The following is an 18,101-nucleotide window of genomic DNA, read 5'->3' on the forward strand; positions in this document are numbered from 1 at the left end:
CTGCCTCACCAAGTCTTCTGACAGCTCTGGTCCTGTGATGCCCAATTGACATCCAGCTCAGTAGCTATCCATTAGCTCCTGCAGGAAATAGAACTGAGGTAACTCTTTCATTTAGCGGCTCCTAGAAAAGGTTCAGGGACTGGCCCAGGCCCGTCTCGCACTGTGAGCAAAGATGCAACTTGCCGTTTCCATCATAGACAAACTCCATTCACTTTTAAAAAAAGTTTTATTGGGAATTCAAATAATACAAAGAAAACATGGTTCATGTTTTTCAATAAAATTAAGCAAAGCCAAATTTCATTTCTCCCCATCCTTTAGAGCCCTTCTTAACAGCATACAGACTATAGTAAGGACTCTTTAATCCTTTCACAATTAGTTGTTGTGTGCATTATATGTAAACTGGTGTTACCTGTTCCAGGTAAGCAACAGTCACAAGAAGTCTTGCAGAAGGTGACTTGAGATACACATCAGAAAACAGCCTGTGGGCTGATGGGGCTGGCTTTGAGTTCAGAAGTAACTTCAGAAGATGAAAATTAGTAGCTGAAGAGTCAAATGTTGCCGGGGCTAAGGGAGCCTTGCTCTCTCCCCTTTTCCCAATAACTCAGCATAATTACATTTTCAAATAATATATCTCAAGGCCGTACTTCTCTGGAGCAAGGAAAGCATTGCCTTACATTCTACACCCTGATTTACAGCAACATACACAGGAGAATGCTAGAAGCGGCTGAGACTCAGCCAGCCAGCCTCACAGAGTCAGACGAGCGCAGCTTCGGATGAAGCCACATTTAGAGCACTCCCTTTCCCCCCCAGACAGCAGCATTTATAGCAGTAGTCTATTTTTAGTATAGTATTGCACTTTTGGCTGGATCATTTCCAGGCAAATTGCAGCCTGATCCCTAGCAGCAGTCACTCCAGAGCACACACAGGCAGTGCCGCACCCTGAAGGAGATGGAGTTGGCAAGTCAGGCAGTGGTTGGGTTCCAGGACAAATCCTAAAAGTCAGGGCTTGCTGGACCACGAAGAGCTGCCGGTCTGGGGCAGGGTCATTTCCTGATGCCTGGGTTTGGGTGATGAACTGTAATTGAATTTCGTTTTCTTCCACCTGCTTCTGGGCACTTGAGCTGCTAGGTTTCCTTCTTCGCTCAGGCAAGAACATGCTCACAGGATGGAAGAGGCTGGGGGGAGATCCCCTAGAGAGGATAGTGCACAAAGCAGAGGTCTAAGAACGGGGTTAACTCCCTCCCTCTCATCCTTCTGCTTAACCCTACCCTACCATGCCGCGGGGACAAGGAGCTCGGAGGGCTCTAAAGGGCAGGAGTGGTGCACTGGTGCCATGGGACAGTATCTTTTGCAACACCAACTTTGACTTGAAATCCATGGCTGCAAATGGTGGGGAGTAAACACAACCCACTGCTGACTACAAAACTGGCTTGGGGCCCCCTATATTCTGGGTACAAGGCTGCTTAGCCCACATGAAAGCCAGGGACCAGCACTATCTCAGCGGGTGTGGAGAGCGGAACAGGACCGCCTCCCTCTCTAAGCTGGTGATAGTCTGGATTTGAAAGGCAATAAGGCATTTGTGCAGCAGGTTGGAGGTTAAAGGTGCTCCCCAACAGTCTGGAGAAGAGGCAGCGTTTCTCTTCCTTGGAGTAGCAGAAAAAGAAGCAGCACACGAGTGACAACCTGGTCTTAGGACTTTCTCAGCTGCTGTTCCTCACAGTTCTCTCCCAGCTTCTATGATTATCTTGGAGAATTTGCTGGCCTGGAGCAGGCAGGGAGGGTGGTAAACTGAACAAAAGCCCTTGAAAGTAGGAAAAAGTCTGAGTGTTTCTCTCCCCATTATGGGGATGCCTTTTTTCAAGAACATGAGCCTGGGGGGTGGTGACCCTGTGACCCAGGGGCCAACACCTGTGTGGGTAGTTAAGAAGTGTGAAAGGGTTTGTAGCCTTGCACAAGAAAGAGGGACAGCAGTGGAGTAAGGCCTTCGGAGCAAGCCCTGTGGTGCTCAACAGCAACGCCACCACGACTTCTGGCCAAGCGAACTCTGCCTAGCCAGGCCTGCACTCCTCTGTGGCCTCCTGGCTCACCTGTATCACTGTGCAGGTAAGTGGGCGGGACTTACCTCCAGGCTCATCCTTGCTTTCCTTAGCACATCGTATGTCCTTGTCACTGTAAGCAAAGTAACAATCAGGCTTGTCTCTGAACATTTCCTCCCTGACCCCTTCATCGCTTTTCCTTCATTGCCCAGGCACCTTGTGAGATTTCCCTTCGTGCAGTGGAGGGCAGTGGGGGGGCCGGCCAGCTACACAGAAGCCCAATGTGCCTCACCGCTTTTGGCAGCAGTGCTGTAAGTCAAAGAACCCAGTGCACTGATGGGGATGCATGCACCTGTATGTGCTCTGCATGCGTGTGCATGTGAGAATGCACAGGACAGTAGCCAGCCCACTGCTAGGATACAGCCCCAAGTCAAAGAAAACAATGTCTGTGACATGTAATAACAATAGCTTATGCAGTGGGGCTGGGAAGACTTTATCAAACATACCATTAGAACTAGGCAGGCATTTGAGTCCAGGCACTCCCTGAGCACCTCTGCTCCGATTACTGGGAAGAGAATAGAGGCCGGCACCCAGCCCAGGAGCAGGGGCCTCTGCCCCCTCTGCCCCATGACAAGCACCCAGATGTGGGAGGCCGTGGAGGAAAAGGCCCTCCAGACTTCTCAAGTCTTTGATTGTAATTTCCCGAAACCCCCCAAGTACTTCTGAGGCAAAAAGGAGGGCAATCACCCATTCCTATTTTTAATTACAAGGATGTAAACTTGTAGTGTAAACTTGCAGTTTTCTTCCTCTCCACTCCCTTCCTGCCCCAAAACAAGACCCAGCATTGTTTTCTGGTTGCTGTGGATTCAGCTGCAAAGAGGGCAGGAGGACCCTAAGTCTTTAGGCTGGATGAATGCCTTGAGGGCTGCACAGCCAAGCCACCCACCCCTGCCCAACCAACCACCTCACAGCTGGGAGGCAGCTCACAGTGGCTAAGGAGGACGCTCTCCATGCTCTCCTTCCCACGGCCGGCAGTCTGCAGGCGACTCTCTGGCTCAGCTAGTCTGGCTCTGAGCTCCTGGATCTCCTCCTTCCCAGATGGCTCCTGAGAAAGAAGCTGGTGGTTATTTTCCATGGCATCTCCAAGAGTGACGCAGTCCAGCCATGAAACAGAACGAGGCTATGGACTCCTGCAGGTAAAAGAATGCGCTGCACCTCTTCAAGCAACATATGAGTAAAAGACATTTTATAATTCTTCACTTTTCAAAAGTAAAACAGCATTGTAGCTCATGCGTTGGTAACCTCTAGGACAGACTACTGCAATGTGCTCTCTGTGGGGCTGCCCTTGGGTCTGGTCTGGAAGCTCCAGCTGGGGCAGAATGTGGGAGCCAGACTGTTGGTGGAAGCTTCTGACTGAGGACAGGTCACACCATTGCTAAAACTGCTGCTCTGGCTGCCCACCTGCTACTGAGCCAGGTTCAATATCCTTGTATTGATTTACAAAGCCCTGAACAACTTAGGTCCAGCGTACCTCAGGGGACACCGGAAGCCTTATAGTCCAGCTCGATCACTGAGATCATCTGCAGGAGTGTCTCTTGTCATTTCCTGAGTTGGTGAGGCTCATTTGGAAACAATGAAAAGTTGAGCCTTTAGGATCATCTGCCCAGTCCTGAGGAACTCCCTGCCAATAGAGATTCAGCAGGCATCTCCCTGTGCCAACCTTTAAATGCCTGCTGAAACCATTTCTGTTTCATTAGGTCTATGCGGGCAATTTAGAGTACTTTCCCCAAATGGTCTGATGATGTTTGCTTAATTTTTTATTTTATTTTATTTTTTGCTTTTAACTTGTTTTTACCATTCTATTATTTTATTGTCTGGTTTTATGTTTTTATATTCTTGTAAACAAACCTCTGTGATATATTTTTATGATACAGTGGTATATAAACGCGATTTTCTTTGCCGAATTGAATAGTCCATTCTAGCACTCATTCTGTTGCACATATAAATCAGTCCTAAGAGATTAAGTTAGGAATGCCTGCAGCATGACACAAAACTACTTGAGATGCCACTTCCTAAGAGCAGTCTCTCTCTCTCTCTCTCTCTCTCTCTCTCTCTCTCTCCCTGCACCACATAGAATACGCCGTCCTTTCTTATGTCTCCATCATCCCCTTTCCAACATGCAAAACAAAAACACCCGGCTGCATGAGGCAGACAGCGCACAAGGAAGATCTCTGGTACGTATTCTTAGCTCTTCTTTTGAAGTTGGCAGTGCCTGTGCATTCAAGGAATTTTGCTCCTAAAGGAAAGGAGGAGGATGCTTTGCATGGGAAGAGGAAGCGTCTCCCTGCTGCCTGTCATACTTGCGCAGAGATGTGAGGGCCGGGAAGGGTTGCTCTCCAGAATGTTGCCAGGAGCGAAGCGGACTTCTCCAGGATCTGGTGCAAAGAACTCATGTTGGCAAGCAGTTGCCTGATCCTTTCTTGGCAGAAGATCTACAGCAGCAGAGAGAAGAAACTTTTATCAACCTCTTGCACAACCTCAGCCACTTTGACGCCCCTGTTTAACTTTTGCATACTCTCAAACATTCCTCAGATGAAAATAGGGGACATTTCTCACTACCTGACAACTGGCCCTCCTTGACCCGCCCCCCCCCCATTTTTTGCATCCCCCGCCCTGCAGAGCATTTCCTGTCAGAAGAATGGTGAGGACCACCAGCACCACCCCAACGGGGCATGCCCCCCCCCACTGTCCTGAGAAAACCCCTCAATCCAGATTTTATTTTATTGGTAGACTTACAAAAAGAAAAGCACACGCCAATCAATAAATTTTAGAAAGCAGCAAGATTAAACACAGACACATAAAGCATTAAAAATCAAAATCAAGACTCCTTGTGCTCTGCTCCCACTTTCTCCCTGCCCTCTCCCTGCCCCTGGGAGCCAGTGCACCATGGGGCGCTGGGCCTCAGCAGCCAGAGCCTCTCCTCCCCCTTGGCTGCCCTTCAGCAGCCACTACAAGCTGCCCAAGGGAGGAGGCCAGCAGTGGCAGCCATTGAAAGGCCATGAAGAGGCAACCGCCACTCGGGACAAGCACCAGCTCACCCTCCTCCCTGAGCGTGGGGGCAATAGCACTGGCGGGCAAAATGGGGATATTCTGGGATCAAATCAGGAGCTGGGATGGTTTTTTAATTCTGGGACTGTAATTCTGGAGAGTATGCATTTGGTGGTCCTCAAGCTGTCTCAGTAAGTCCTCCCAGGAGCACCTCTGTCCTAACATGAGGGAGTAGCCTTTCTTCTCCCCATGGCCCAGGTGGGCTGGAAAGATACCCTGTGATAACTGTTGCAGTCCCAACGACCTGTGGCCATTCCTGGGCCTCGCAGTCTCGTGATGGTGTGGCTGAGAAAGATCACGTGGCTCCGGAGGAGTTTATATTTTCTGCATCTTCCCACTTTACCTTGGATTGCTGTAGTTCTTGGCCAGGATGCAGGAGAGAGGCCATTTTGTGGATCAGAGTCTTGCCTTCCAGAATCTGTTTCTTAAGGGTGCTGTAGTCCTTGAGGTGGCTGACCACATGGGACCCCTGGCTGCTGATATCGTCTAACAGCACCGGGTTCTCCTGCTTCTGTGTCCCTGAAAGCAAAGCACCAGACTGGAACCTAATTGGGTCAGCACCTCTTTGGAGTTCAGATCACACAGGCTTTGCTCTCTTCAGCTACAGCCAGATGCAGGACTGGCTCACCTATGAGGTGGGGGGAGGCAGCCACTTCAGGCAGCAAAAGCCCAAGAGCTGTTGCCCTCGTGGTCATACTGCCCCACCCACCACCACCAGTGGAGAAGCAGCGCCAACTTCTGGCAAGATCGCAGGAGATCTTGCTAAAACTTTGTGAGAGTTGGGTGAAATATGAAGATCTGCAATTTCTGGCTATTGCCTTGACCTGCATCCACACAGGTCAGGTGTGACTTTCCTTGCATGTGTGGAGAGAATTAGGCTTAGTGAAAATTCCAGGGAGGATCAAGGAAGACATCCACCCTAAAATAATCCACTGATGGTGTTGGCTGCTCTGTTTAGGTATATTAGTTGTCAGCTTTTGAGTTGCCAACTCAAAAGGTATATGAGGAAAGACTTAGTTGATTTATCTAGCATATTTATCTACAGGTTCCATTGGTCTGCAGCTAATCTTTTGAAAAGTCGCCCTTTTATGTCCATTTCCTAATCTTTTGGGATGTTGCAATACTTTATGATCATTATTATTGTAATCTTCTGACTATGCTAGACTTCTCACCCAATATTACACAATATTCTCATCCAATACCTGCTCTGATACTGCACAGCCCATCAAGCAATACTGTTCACAATGCATTGCAACTTCCCAAAAGATTAGGGAATAAATACATGCTTAATTAATTTCAGTCTGGTCATGATGAGAACAGGATCAAAGAGTCACACGAATCTTGAGGAGGAAGAGGAATGATACAAGAGTCACAAGGCAAATTACTCAAGCCAGCATTCTGCCAGCATCTAGGAGTGAAGGGAATTGCTAGTTCATTATTATGTTTTTACAGATACAAGCAAAAAAATTAGTACCAAACAACACTAATAAAATAATAAAGTGGAAGAGAATGACATGCCTTCTCTGAGAGCCCCCAATAACTGTTGCTGAGTTTATCTAAAAGATAAAGCAAGGATGGGGAACCTGTGGCTCTCCTGCTATTGCTGGACTCTCCTCCACCCTGATCCACCTGACCAGCGGCCAAAGGGTCTTCCGTGCACTGCAGAATGTGAGGCAGAAGCAGCGGCCAGCTTTAACCCCCCCCCCCTCATTCAGCAGGCATTCCTGGGCTCATGAGATTCATCATGTTGTTCTTTTTCATTACTTAATGATGTTGAACTGAATGTTTTGTTGATAGCTTCTCTGTTTTTACAGATATATTTGTATTTTTTGCTTAAATGTTGCATATGCATTCTTTTTAAATTATCTCACTGTGTTTTATGTAAAATGCTTACAGATTCTGCATATTAAGGGGTATACAAGTATTAATGATGGTGATGGTGAACAAAGTAAGCGGGGAACCCTATGGCCCCTGTGAAGACTTCCTAGGAGCTCCGGGATAGATCTGTTCCACTCCGGACTTCCCAGAGGCAGATCCGATGTCCTGCCCTCTCAGCCTCCACCTGCTTCTCCAGTGCTCAGGCCCAACCAGCCAGCGCCCCCAGGAGCATTCCAGGGGTGTCCCAGGAAGCAGCTTAGTACCCACCTGAGGCCACCTTCAACTGCGGGCCACACAGCAACTTATAGACCTGTAATTCAGCCTGCAGGGTCTGGAAGTGCAGCTGGTTTTGCTCGCACTGCTGCTGAAGCAGAGCCACTCTATGTTGAAGCCTGCAAGGAGAACCCCAAGAAATGAATGGAAGTTTGCCATGTCTGGCTGGGAAGTCAGAGGTCTCTGCAAGGCCCATCCTGAAGGGACAAGCAGAAGCAGAAAGCCTAAAGGCAGCTTCATCAGAGTTCCTTCTTGTTCTTCACGCCACACTAAACCTGTTAGTCTTTGCTGTGGAGATGCCTGCCGTTGTAGGGAACCTTGCGAATGGCTCCGAGAAAGCCCATCCCTCCACCCCAATTCCTAGTCATCCAGCCTCCACACCCAACAGCTCCCATCTCCATAAGACTTTGAGGGCAAGGAGATGCTCCATCTCCTTGACTTCTGCCATTCTGTTTGGCCTACCTGGAATTGTTCTTCTGCAGAGCCAGAAACTCCTCCTGGAGGTGCACAAAGTCTTGCTGCTTGCTTCGGATTTCCTCCTGTAACCGCTGCTGCTCAGCTAGCTGCTGGTGCAGCTCCATCTCGCCATCATGCCGTTTTGAGTGGGATGCCAGCAGAGCTTCCTGCAGCCGCTCCAGCTCTGGGGATGGGAGAGAGTCAGGGGTGCTTTTATCTTACTAAAAAGTCCTCAAACAGAATGCAACTACACTGCCATTATTTCTTTGATTAAAATAAAAATGTTAGTGCCTTTTCACATGTGACCATCAGAATCTCCAGCTGCTGTAGAAGGGAGGGTGGCCTTGACATGGAAAGGCCAGCTGTCCAAGCTGAGCTTTGATCTCCATCTCCTGCCAGCCTCAGAGCTTCTCCCTCCCCATATGGCACAGAGACTGGCAGAAAGGGAAATGACTTTGAAGGGTCTGCTTTCTGGGAGGCAAGCTGGACTTCACTTCTTTCCATTCGCCATCCAGGTACACCAGAAGACAGGGGAGGGGAGAGATCCCTTGCACTCTGAATGGCTGGATGCAAGGAAGGAAAAGTGAGGGGCATTTCCTACGAGCATTTTGTACTTGAGTATGATCTGAAAGTATGAAATATACAGAGAGCCCCTTAGAGCTTTTCAACTTGGAGCGGAATTAAACAGAACTTTAACATACTGCTATTTTACCCAATAACACTCTTCTGCATTTCCAAGATTATTCTGTAATGTCTAGTCACTCATGGTCCCATTCAGGAAAGGTCCCTTCTAAATTAAAGTCTTCCTGTATAATGCCTTCGGTCAATTTTTTTGCTTCCTCTGGATCCCAGCTGAGGGGGGGGTGTGACGGGTGTGATATCTAGACACCAACAGAGCACTTTGGGGTTGAGTGCCATCTGTGGCAGATCTCTCCCTGAGGAAAGGGTGAGGATGCCTTTCCTCTTACCATGACTTTTTGGCACCAGGGACAGGCGTTTTTCCAGTTGCTCCCGCAGGTGATCATTGGCAGAGATGGACTCTTCTAGGCGCTGGCGGAGAATCTGGATCTCAGAAAGGTGTTCCTCCAGCAGACCACCAGCTGTGCTCAAGCAGCAAGGAAGGGCACAGATGCAAGAGAGATGAGAGCCAAGGTAGGATGTGCCGAAAGTAATTCTGAAGCTCTGGGAATTTCCTGGCATAGGAAGGAGACCTGACCTGTGCAAGCTACTATCATCCTCAAATTTATAACCTGGCATGAAAAGGTGGAACTACACATCCAGTTCTACAAGAGCAATATTAAGGCAAAGGTAAAAGGTAAATGACCCCTGGATGGTTAAGTCCAGGCAAAGGTGACTATGGGGTGCAGCGCTCATCTCGCTTTCAGGCCAAGGGAGCCGGTGTTTGTCCACAGACAGCTTTCTGGGTCATGTGGCCAGCATGACTAAACCGCTTCCATCACAACGGGACACCATGACAGAAGCCAGAGTGCACAGAAATGCTGTTTACCTTCCTGCCGCAGCAGTACCTATTTATCTACTTGCACTGGCATACTTTTGAATTGCTAGGTTGGCAGGAGCTGGGACAGAGCAACAGGAGCTCACCCTGTCATGGAGATTCGAACCGCTGACCTTCTGATTTGCAAGCCCAAGAGGCTCAGTGGTTTAGACCACAGCGCCACCTGCGTAATACCAGTAATAGTAAGAGATGCTGGTGAATCTCACCAGACCTAGGCCCGGAAATGCCCGTTGATCCAGAGCAGGATGTCACTCATGATCCAAGGAATACTCAGTGGTTTCTTACACTGGAACCATGCAATCAAAGAAGGCTGGTAAGCATGGTTCCCATGACTCATGCAATGAAGAGGACAGGACCGCAGGGTTTACCTGAGAGCTTCTGGCTAGAAAGTGTTGCTAAAGAACATGATGGCAGGATTCCAGAGACACATCTCTCCTGTGGCTCTCTGAAGTTCAGGTGCATACAACAGGGGGGGTTGCTCTCCCCCACCCACCCCTCAGATTTCCTGTTCCATTCAGCAGAGTTTTGCATGGGAAGCCACTGGTCCACATGAGGGCAGGCCTGGAGGCAGGGCTTGGAAGAGACAGCAGGGAAGCCCGTAGAAAGGCAGCCAGCCGGTGACCCTGATGTCACAGGAGGTAGAGCTGGCAGCTGCACACCTAGGCAGAGGGGACAGCAGAAAGTCAGAAAGAGGAGGGCAGGACACCATGCTCACTTTTATGTGACACTGCAAGCTTTCCATGGGAGTGGGGACTGCTGCGGCTGTCTACTCCATTCAGCCAACTTCCCCACTTTCTGCCTACAGCATGTGTCCAGGTATTTGGCATCTGAAAACCAGAACACAACTCTATATTGGGTGCAATTCTAGAGAGAAAAATTAGGCACCTGCTTCTTGCTGGTGGAAGATTTGTTAGTATTCAGGAAAAATCCTGCTGTCTATGAAACCAGTCTGGGTTTTCTAGGCTACGACAGTGTTTAAGGGCAAAGAAAAGCAGATGCAATTCAGAGCGAAATAAAACAACATGACAGCTAGTAAGTGCAATAAATAACAACAACACATTGTTTCTTGATATCGCCCGCAAGTCCTTTCAGCTGTCAAGTTGCCAACAATAAGAAAGACTCAGAAAGCAAGGCAACTCAAACCACACTAGATGTAACATGGGAGATCTGTAATCAGAATCTCCTGTGGGAGATATAGATACACACAGAGAGAGAGAGAAAGGGAGGGAGCTATGGGTGCTCAACTCACACTGGGGATCAGGGAAGGGGGCTGACCCCTTTCTCCTCTATGTTCTCCTGATTAAAATCCTTCCAGAAGCTGGGGAGGGATGGGGAGAAATTGTTCTAATTTGGAATATGGTGCGGGGGGTAGGGTGGGGAGGATTACCTGTTAAAATTGATCTGGATCCTCTGAGATTAAAGATTCATTTAAAATACACACAGAGGGAGAAGATCCTAACTGGGGATCTATTGTGTGATGATGTGGCATCTCTGTTCCTCACTGTGGCCCAGAAATAAAGGTTGGCTGAGGGAAGCAAAGATGTTGAAGGATGACTGTATTCGGTTCTCATATTGTTTGAGAAGTGTGAATTCAGTGGCTTCACCTTTAAATGCAAACTGAATCCAATTTCCCCCTCAGTCCTGCTCTCGGCAGTGAGCACAGTCCATCCTGCAGCGTCAGCGTCCATTGCTTTTCTGGAACCCTCAAAATACCAGCCCCAAATGAACATACAAAAGTTGGTCTGCAATGGCCTCTGCTATCCTAGGAGGTGGTTCGTTTCCCTGCTCTAAGAGGTGAAGCCAGGCCGTGCAAAGATGGTTGTTCACCAAGCCATGCAAGCCGTGTGGGACGTTGGGGAGGGAGGCAAAGCGCTCACTTTCTCCCAGCTGATTCTGCAGCATCTGCAGCTCCTGCTGTGCCTCAGCCAGGGAGAAAACTGGCGCCCTGCAGCAGCCAAGGAGTGGAGCCGGGGCTGGAGGAGAAGGCCCCAAAGGCAGGAAGGAGCAGGGCCTGGAGGCAAATGAAACCAAACCAGCTGGCTTGGACAAAGAGTCTGGATGGAACCCTAGGAGGCACAGAATGAGAGAGAGAGAGAGAGAGAGAGAGAGAGAGAGGGTTAAGAGGGTGAGGTGACAGACAAACATATGAATGACTGATTCCACGAAAGAGCATCTCTCCCCCCCCCCAGCTATGTGGATAGTTTAGAACTTTCCCTAAAATGATCTGTCCATAAATGGGATGAGGCAGAGTAGTTTTTGTGCACAGGATGGACATACGCTGATCTATCCATCCCCACTTGACCTTGTGGCTTTGGTCAGGGACGCAGGTGGTGCTGTGGTCTAAACCACTGATTGCCGATTGGAAGGTCGGCAGTTCGAATCCTGAAACGGGGTGAGCTCTTGTTGCTTGGTCCCAGCTCCTGCCAACCTAGCAGTTTGAAAGCATGAAGTGCAAGTAGATAAATAGGTACTGCTCCAGCGGGAAGGTAAATGGCTTTTCTGTGTGCTGCTCTGGTTTCGCTAGAAGTGGCTTACTCATGCTGGCCACATGACCCGGAAAAACTGTCTGCGGACAAACGTTGGCTCCCTTGGCCAGTCAAGCGAGATGAGCGCCACAACCCCAGAGTCATTTGCGACTGGACTTAACTGTCAGGGGTCCTTTACCTTTACCCTCTGTATGTTATGTGTTATGCATGGGGCTGCCCTTGAAGACAGTTTGAAAATGGCAACTAGTGCAGAATTCTGCTATTAGGATTCTGAGCGGTTTTCCTAGATGCAGCCATATTGTGCCTGTTCTGAAGTCATGACATTGGCTCTCTGCTGGTTCCCAGGAAATTTTGACTGGGCCTACACCCCCAATGAAACACCTTTATAAAATAATATTTGTGGGGAAGAAAAATAAACATTTACAAAGATGTGGTGAAACTGGAAATATTCTCCCTCCTCACCAAAGGACTGATTCAGAAAAAAGGTGCAGGATGGCAGGCAGCCCAGCTGAGGGAAAGCTGTTGCTGCTGCTGCTGAGGGTTACGTTCTAAAAATAAGCAGTATAGGAATTCAAGCCATCTGGAAATCATTCTCTTCCATGGGAGTTTCCCCCACAAGTTGAAGATGCAGGGAAAAGGTTGTGGTTACATTTTGTCTTCAATATTATGACACATTTAAAGGCAGTGAGGCTTGAGCTGGAAACGCCTGGGTCATAGGCAGCCCCAAGGGGAGGAGGTGAATGAGATGCTTTAGCCCCTTGACAATTAAGATCCCTGAATATTCTTTACTGTATCCTCCTTTGCTCCTAACACGTCTATGTTGCATGTTGATCTTCATAACATCAATTAAGTTATAACTAAAGGTCCACACATGCCAACAATTTGCCCACCATTCCACTCTGCTTTATGTGGTCCACCATACCTCTGCAAGGCTGCTGGGTGGCTTGTGAAGGAGACAGAAGAAGGTTCCTTGGGGTGGGCTCCGCTGGAGCAGCAGGAGATGTGGCTGCAGCAGGTGGGGGAGATGGCTGCACAGAAGATTTGCTGGAATAACAGTCTAAAAGAAGACACAAAGAGAGGATGGGAAATGCTTTTGCATGTGGAGAGTATCATGGCTAAACTCTGGGGGCAAAGGAGCCCTGATCATATGACAATGGACGAGACAAGAGTGAGAGGAAATGTGGACAGTGATAATAATTTGTTTGTTTGTTGGCTAAATTTATACCCTACACATTAAGAAAACATGGTGCTCTCAAAGTGGCTCATATTAAGTGAGAAGAGACAAAATAAAAGCCGTCGTACAACCATTTCATTAAAAGTATAGCAAGCATCTGAACTGCAGGTATGATCTGCCTCCCACCTTCAGAAATGGTATTCAAATGCAACCAAGGCATGTTCCCATATACACAGCAATGGTGCAGACCCCTCCCAAGCCCTTGGGTGCCCCGTGAGGACCAGGTAGTTTGGTGATCTGAGCCTTCTTTTAACCTTACACCAGCTGAATATCTGGCGGACGAGTGGATACACACATTCAGAATATCTCACTTGCAAATCTAAATTGCTTTTAGACTCGTGCGGTGTGTGTGTGTCTCTTTGGTTTTGTGAATTCCTTGGGAACTTGGAAATGTCTGAACAAAACAACATTCACCAGACTTAGCATTATGTAACATGGATCGTCTGTGGTTCAACCTAAATCTTGTGCCCAGTTCTGAATATGTTTTCTCTTCTCCTATTAGTAACAGGAGGCATGTATTCAGTCCTTTTCTACAATGCTCTCCATCCTGCACCCCACCATACCTGTAATTCGGGTGTTATTCCTTTATAAAAGCAAGCAATCCCATTGTGTGGATATCTACTTGTTCACCTCTCACAAGCCCTTCATTCCAAATGGTTTGGCAACCTTTGCAATCTCTGACACATGAACCCCACTGTGGGTTTAGTTTTGACTTTCCATGCAAAGTTTTTAGCAAGACTGTACATATATCTGTGCATGGAAGCCCCCTAGGAGAAGCTCCCACCCTGTGGAGAAAGTCTGCAATGGAGCTTTTCCAAGTGTGAGCAAGAGCCTTAGAGAGGCTGGCTTGGGAGAGAAGGGACTACTGGATAGGCCTGGTCTGTTCTGTTCTCTCCTCCTTGCACCTTCGTGTAGAACTGGAGCAACTAGGATCCAGTCTCCGTTCCAGGTTCCCTGCTGCGTTGTCCTTGGAGGTCTCTGCGCCTGGCACAATTTATGCTACTCAGCAGTCCTGGAGAGAGAACATTCCTCCAGCAGGTCTTTCAGACTATACCTTTGTTTCGGAGGCTGTGGGGCTGGTTTTCACTAGGGTCCTCCTGGCAGAAAACACGCTCGCTGCCCTCATCCATGTCAGAGCAGCCATCCAGGCCGTCTGAGAGAAAGGAAGTGCTGCTGCCAGAACGGGGCGATTCAGAGATGGTGCGGCTGCTGGAAGGGGTCACTGAGCGCAGGTGGAGCTTCGCCTGGAGGCTCTGGATGGTTTGCTCCTTCTCCTGGAGCTCCTCACTCAGTCTGGGGAGGGACAAAGTATTTCCACAGAGAGACTTCCCATCTCCCCAAAGAAGACACATCACCTGGGGGGGGGGCAGGGCTCTCTGCTCTTTTAGTGGCTGTGCAGAACAAGGAATCTGAGCAGGTGAAATTGTTTCACACAAATGTTAAAGGTGTCTTCTTGTCACCTTAACATCATGCCGATCTCTTTCTTGTCCTCTGTGCCAACCAGCAAACTCACAAAGTCTACTTGTGGCACAAATTCTCCCTTGGAGATAACTTATTACAGGACAGGACATGTGTTGGCTACAAAGGATCCCACACTGCTAAGGGCCACCGGTTTGTTGTAGGAGGTGTCCCAGCCCTGAGCTAGAAGACCAGGCATCCCACTTCTAACACCAAATTGTTATGAAAATACTGGGGTTCAATACTGGGGTTCAGCCTGGAGTCTCCAGAGGCTAGTAAAGCAGGATGTCTTTATTAAAAGCATTGTGATGTGGCATGACCCAAGTGAGGGAGTGACACACACTTTTCAAGTAAAAAGGAAGCAGAGGGGTAGTTATGCCCATAGGGAGGACAGAAACTGGATACAGAAGTCCATGTACTAAGTGAAGAGCTGTATCACTCTGCCAAGTGGCAAAAATTTACCATACATAAGATGTGCAGTAAAACGGATGCGTAGACGTACCAAATTTGAAGTAAGTAATGTCAAAATAAGCCTGCAGCTAGGAATCTACTACAGTTACCTCAGAGTAAGCAGTTCATGACTAGATTTGTCCTCCATTTTTAGGTCATTCCCTGAAACAGAATTCAGAGGAACAGGGTTAGTCCATGATTTTGCAGTCCCCCTACTTTTTCTCCCTCTCCCTCTCTCTAATAGGGGACAAAACAGGAAGTCATGAGGAAAATGTGGGTTCCATACTGAGAAAAATTGATGTCACACCAAAGTCTCCAACAAGACCCTGCCCTTAAAAAAAAAAAAGCTTCTTAAAAACCTTGCCTATATGGTTTTCAGACTTTTTCGCAGACAATGTTAGGAAAGCCTAATTGTAAAACCTGTCTCAGTCAAAGATTCAATAAAGCATAAACACACTGTCTCTAAGCCTTAGCACTCAAGCTGTATGGTGGGAATAACTGCTTGTTGGAGAGAAGCAAAAACATTTCCTTCTCTTGAGCTTGTCGCTAATGAACATATTACTTTAAACCACATGAGGGAACTGTTTGTCTAGTGATCAAACCAACACTCATGGGTCTAAGTTAACTCCACCCGCAAAAGCTGAACCACTTTAGTCTGTTCTCTCTCCCAACTTGTTGAGACAAAACATCTGCTATGTTCTCTTTCTCCACTTGTCCTGTAAATAGTTTCTGCATGAATAAAGCCTTTGAACTCCAGAAACTGTAAGTGAACATTCTACTCTAACTCACTCAAGCTGCAAATGCTCCCAGTCAAAGGAATGCCCACAGCAGATAGTTAAGTAGTGTTACAGAAGTTGGGCACCACTCCCACTCTCTGCTGAGTGGTTGCAAGATTCCCAGGAGTTCCAGGTGCTCACCCAGGGTTTGTGTTCCTTTGGAGGATTGAAGACACAGCGGAGACTGTCATGGCTTGGTCATTTTAAGAGGGACTTGATCCCCACAGCAGAGCAGCACTGGAGTTCAAGGCATGTCTTCCAGCCAGCTCTGCATCCAGCCTCCCAAAGATGGATCTCTATCTATTCTCCCCTTCTTCTTCTTCTCAGTACACCCTGCTCTTTTCATGACACCTCAAACACCCCCCATCCCCATGGCCCAGGCCCAAGATGGGCCTTCAAGCCCTTTTGTCATGCCTCTATCCCATGCCTCTATCCCAGGTGAGGCCTTGGCTTGGAAGGAAGCTGAGCTTGTACTTCCCCACTGGCAAGGCTTTTTTTGCAGCTGGAACTTGCCGGAACTCAGTTCCAGCAGCTCTCAGGCGGGTGCCAGGGTCCCCATCTGCACCCCTACAAGACCTCAAACTCAAAGACTGTGAGAGCCGAGGAAACTCACTTCTGTTCAGTTTGCTGGCCAGCCGCTCTGCCCACTGACTCCCTTGTGCCAGCTGTTCACGGAAGCTTTGGCCCAAGAAGTAATCAAAGTCGGTGCCTCTCAGGAGCTCCTCAAAGGACTTGATGGTGTCCTGGAAGTGTTGCTTCAGCAGGTGACACACCCCTCGTCCCTCCCGAATCACCTGGCGCAAATGGGAGAGCTCCCGAGCCTGAGCCTGGACCAACGAATTGTATTTCCTGCAGGAGAAGAGAGGACTGTGAGAGGCAAGGCTCCCCCCTCGCCAAGTGATGGAGGAACACTCAGCCCCCAGCGAGGAAGAAGGGCACTGGACTTTTTTTGGGGGGGAAAGACACCTTGGAATGGATCCACAACTCTTGCTTGACTTTGCCAAATTAATTTCACAAGGTCAATGCTCTCCTCAGGGAGGTTATACACCTTTAGGTGCCAGGCGAGAACGCTCCTCTCCAACCAGGCCTTGGGCTGATTAACATGCGACACCCGTTTCCATGTCTTGTGGGAGGGAAGAAGGAGTTAACGTTTTATGGGTTTTTTTGTTCCTGTTTATATTATGTATTTTGTGCTTTTATCTTGTAATTTTATCTTGTGAATGGCCCTGGGATCTGCAAATTAAGTGGTGTATAAAAATTTGATTAATATTGATAATATTAATAATATTAATATTATTATTAATAATAATAATAATAGCACTAGTAATTATAATAATAAAATGTTGTTTGAATATTCTGCCATGCGGAAACGGCTCGTATATTGAATATACCAGAGGATATCCAGAAGACCAAGTGTATCTACAGAGCCTTTTAATGGGCTCCACCCCCCTGGCAAAGGAGGCACTGGAGGGGCTGCCTTGTGAAGGCCCGTCTCTCCCAGGCCCAGCAGATCAGTTCCCCCTGCCCCCCGGATCTCTGCCTCAGTCCTACCCCATGGATGCTGCAGGCTTCAGCTCCTCGGCCAGCAGCCACTTGGGCTTGCTCTCTCCCAGATGAGCCTCCAGCAGGGACACCCTCTGGATGAGCCTGGCCAGGTCTCGGCTGGGCTGGAGGCTGGTGGGGCAGAAGGAGCCCAGGCTGTCTGAGTACCAGCCTTCATCTTCCTCCGTCATGCTGTGCGAGGGGGAGCTGCCCAGGGCATAGCCCGGTTTCTGCTGGAGTGGGCGCTCGCCCCCAGAGCCATAGTCGCTTGTGGCAGATATGGAGCGCACATGACTCTGCAGCTTCTGGATGACTCTGTGGGAGCTCTGCAGCTGCAGCTGGAGGTCCCGCACTTGCTGGCGGAGAATGGCAGCATCGTCACATGGGCTGGGAGGGGAGCCCAGCATGTTCTTCCTAGGCCTCAACTCCTCATGGAACATATCATGTTCTTCACATTCTGGGGAAACAACTGAAAGGTGAGATATTAGGGCGGGGGGGGGGGACACGACCAATATTGCCCTGCCAGGGGGTGCAAGTTGGCCCACAAGGCCATTTCCCCCAAGCCACGCCCACCAGCTGACATAATTGGGATTTTAAGATTTTGTTCCAACAGACTTTGAGATTGGTTCATTAAGAAACCAGGAAATGAGCCCTTGACAAAGGTATTTGGGGCTGCAAATCCCTTTTCTTGGCAGCTTCAAAATATATTTCTCTCTTTTTTTGTATGGCATGATACGTGTTACATCAGCTGATGGGGTTCAGTCCTGCTGGTGAAGCAGACCCCCTTCTTGCACCCCTAGGAGCTCACCTATCAGTCACCTGACATTATCATAATGTCAGATGATTCACAGGTAGTCAAGATTAACGCACAGGGTGGAGGGAGATGAG

General features: G+C 48.6%; 1 protein-coding gene across 6 annotated transcripts in view; it reads right to left on the reverse strand.

Annotated features, from left to right (window-relative positions):
- Nucleotides 1-207: 207 nt before the first annotated feature.
- PDE4DIP (phosphodiesterase 4D interacting protein) overlaps nucleotides 208-18,101 on the reverse strand; it is a gene marked incomplete at its 5' end in the record, with an annotated part of 102,890 nt that continues 84,996 nt past the window's right edge. For 4 of the 6 annotated variants that reach the window (XM_082226637.1, XM_082226638.1, XM_082226636.1 and 1 more), the window contains 15 exons: nucleotides 208-1,190; nucleotides 2,123-2,169; nucleotides 3,024-3,141; nucleotides 4,397-4,528; nucleotides 5,488-5,663; nucleotides 7,290-7,414; nucleotides 7,758-7,935; nucleotides 8,720-8,851; nucleotides 9,636-9,926; nucleotides 11,145-11,333; nucleotides 12,676-12,810; nucleotides 14,042-14,280; nucleotides 15,006-15,057; nucleotides 16,285-16,520; nucleotides 17,223-17,670. In XM_082226637.1, the coding sequence (XP_082082763.1) occupies nucleotides 1,143-1,190; nucleotides 2,123-2,169; nucleotides 3,024-3,141; nucleotides 4,397-4,528; nucleotides 5,488-5,663; nucleotides 7,290-7,414; nucleotides 7,758-7,935; nucleotides 8,720-8,851; nucleotides 9,636-9,926; nucleotides 11,145-11,333; nucleotides 12,676-12,810; nucleotides 14,042-14,280; nucleotides 15,006-15,057; nucleotides 16,285-16,520; nucleotides 17,223-17,670 (2,546 nt within the window). In that variant the 3' untranslated portion in view covers nucleotides 208-1,142. The remainder of the gene's footprint in view (nucleotides 1,191-2,122; nucleotides 2,170-3,023; nucleotides 3,142-4,396; nucleotides 4,529-5,487; nucleotides 5,664-7,289; nucleotides 7,415-7,757; nucleotides 7,936-8,719; nucleotides 8,852-9,635; nucleotides 9,927-11,144; nucleotides 11,334-12,675; nucleotides 12,811-14,041; nucleotides 14,281-15,005; nucleotides 15,058-16,284; nucleotides 16,521-17,222; nucleotides 17,671-18,101) is intronic. The other 2 variants (XM_082226639.1, XM_082226640.1) reach the window with 2 other exon arrangements.

This window comes from Podarcis vaucheri, assembly GCF_965113315.1.
Source record: "Podarcis vaucheri genome assembly, chromosome: 6".
In the NCBI taxonomy this organism is placed as follows: Eukaryota; Metazoa; Chordata; class Lepidosauria; order Squamata; family Lacertidae; genus Podarcis; species Podarcis vaucheri.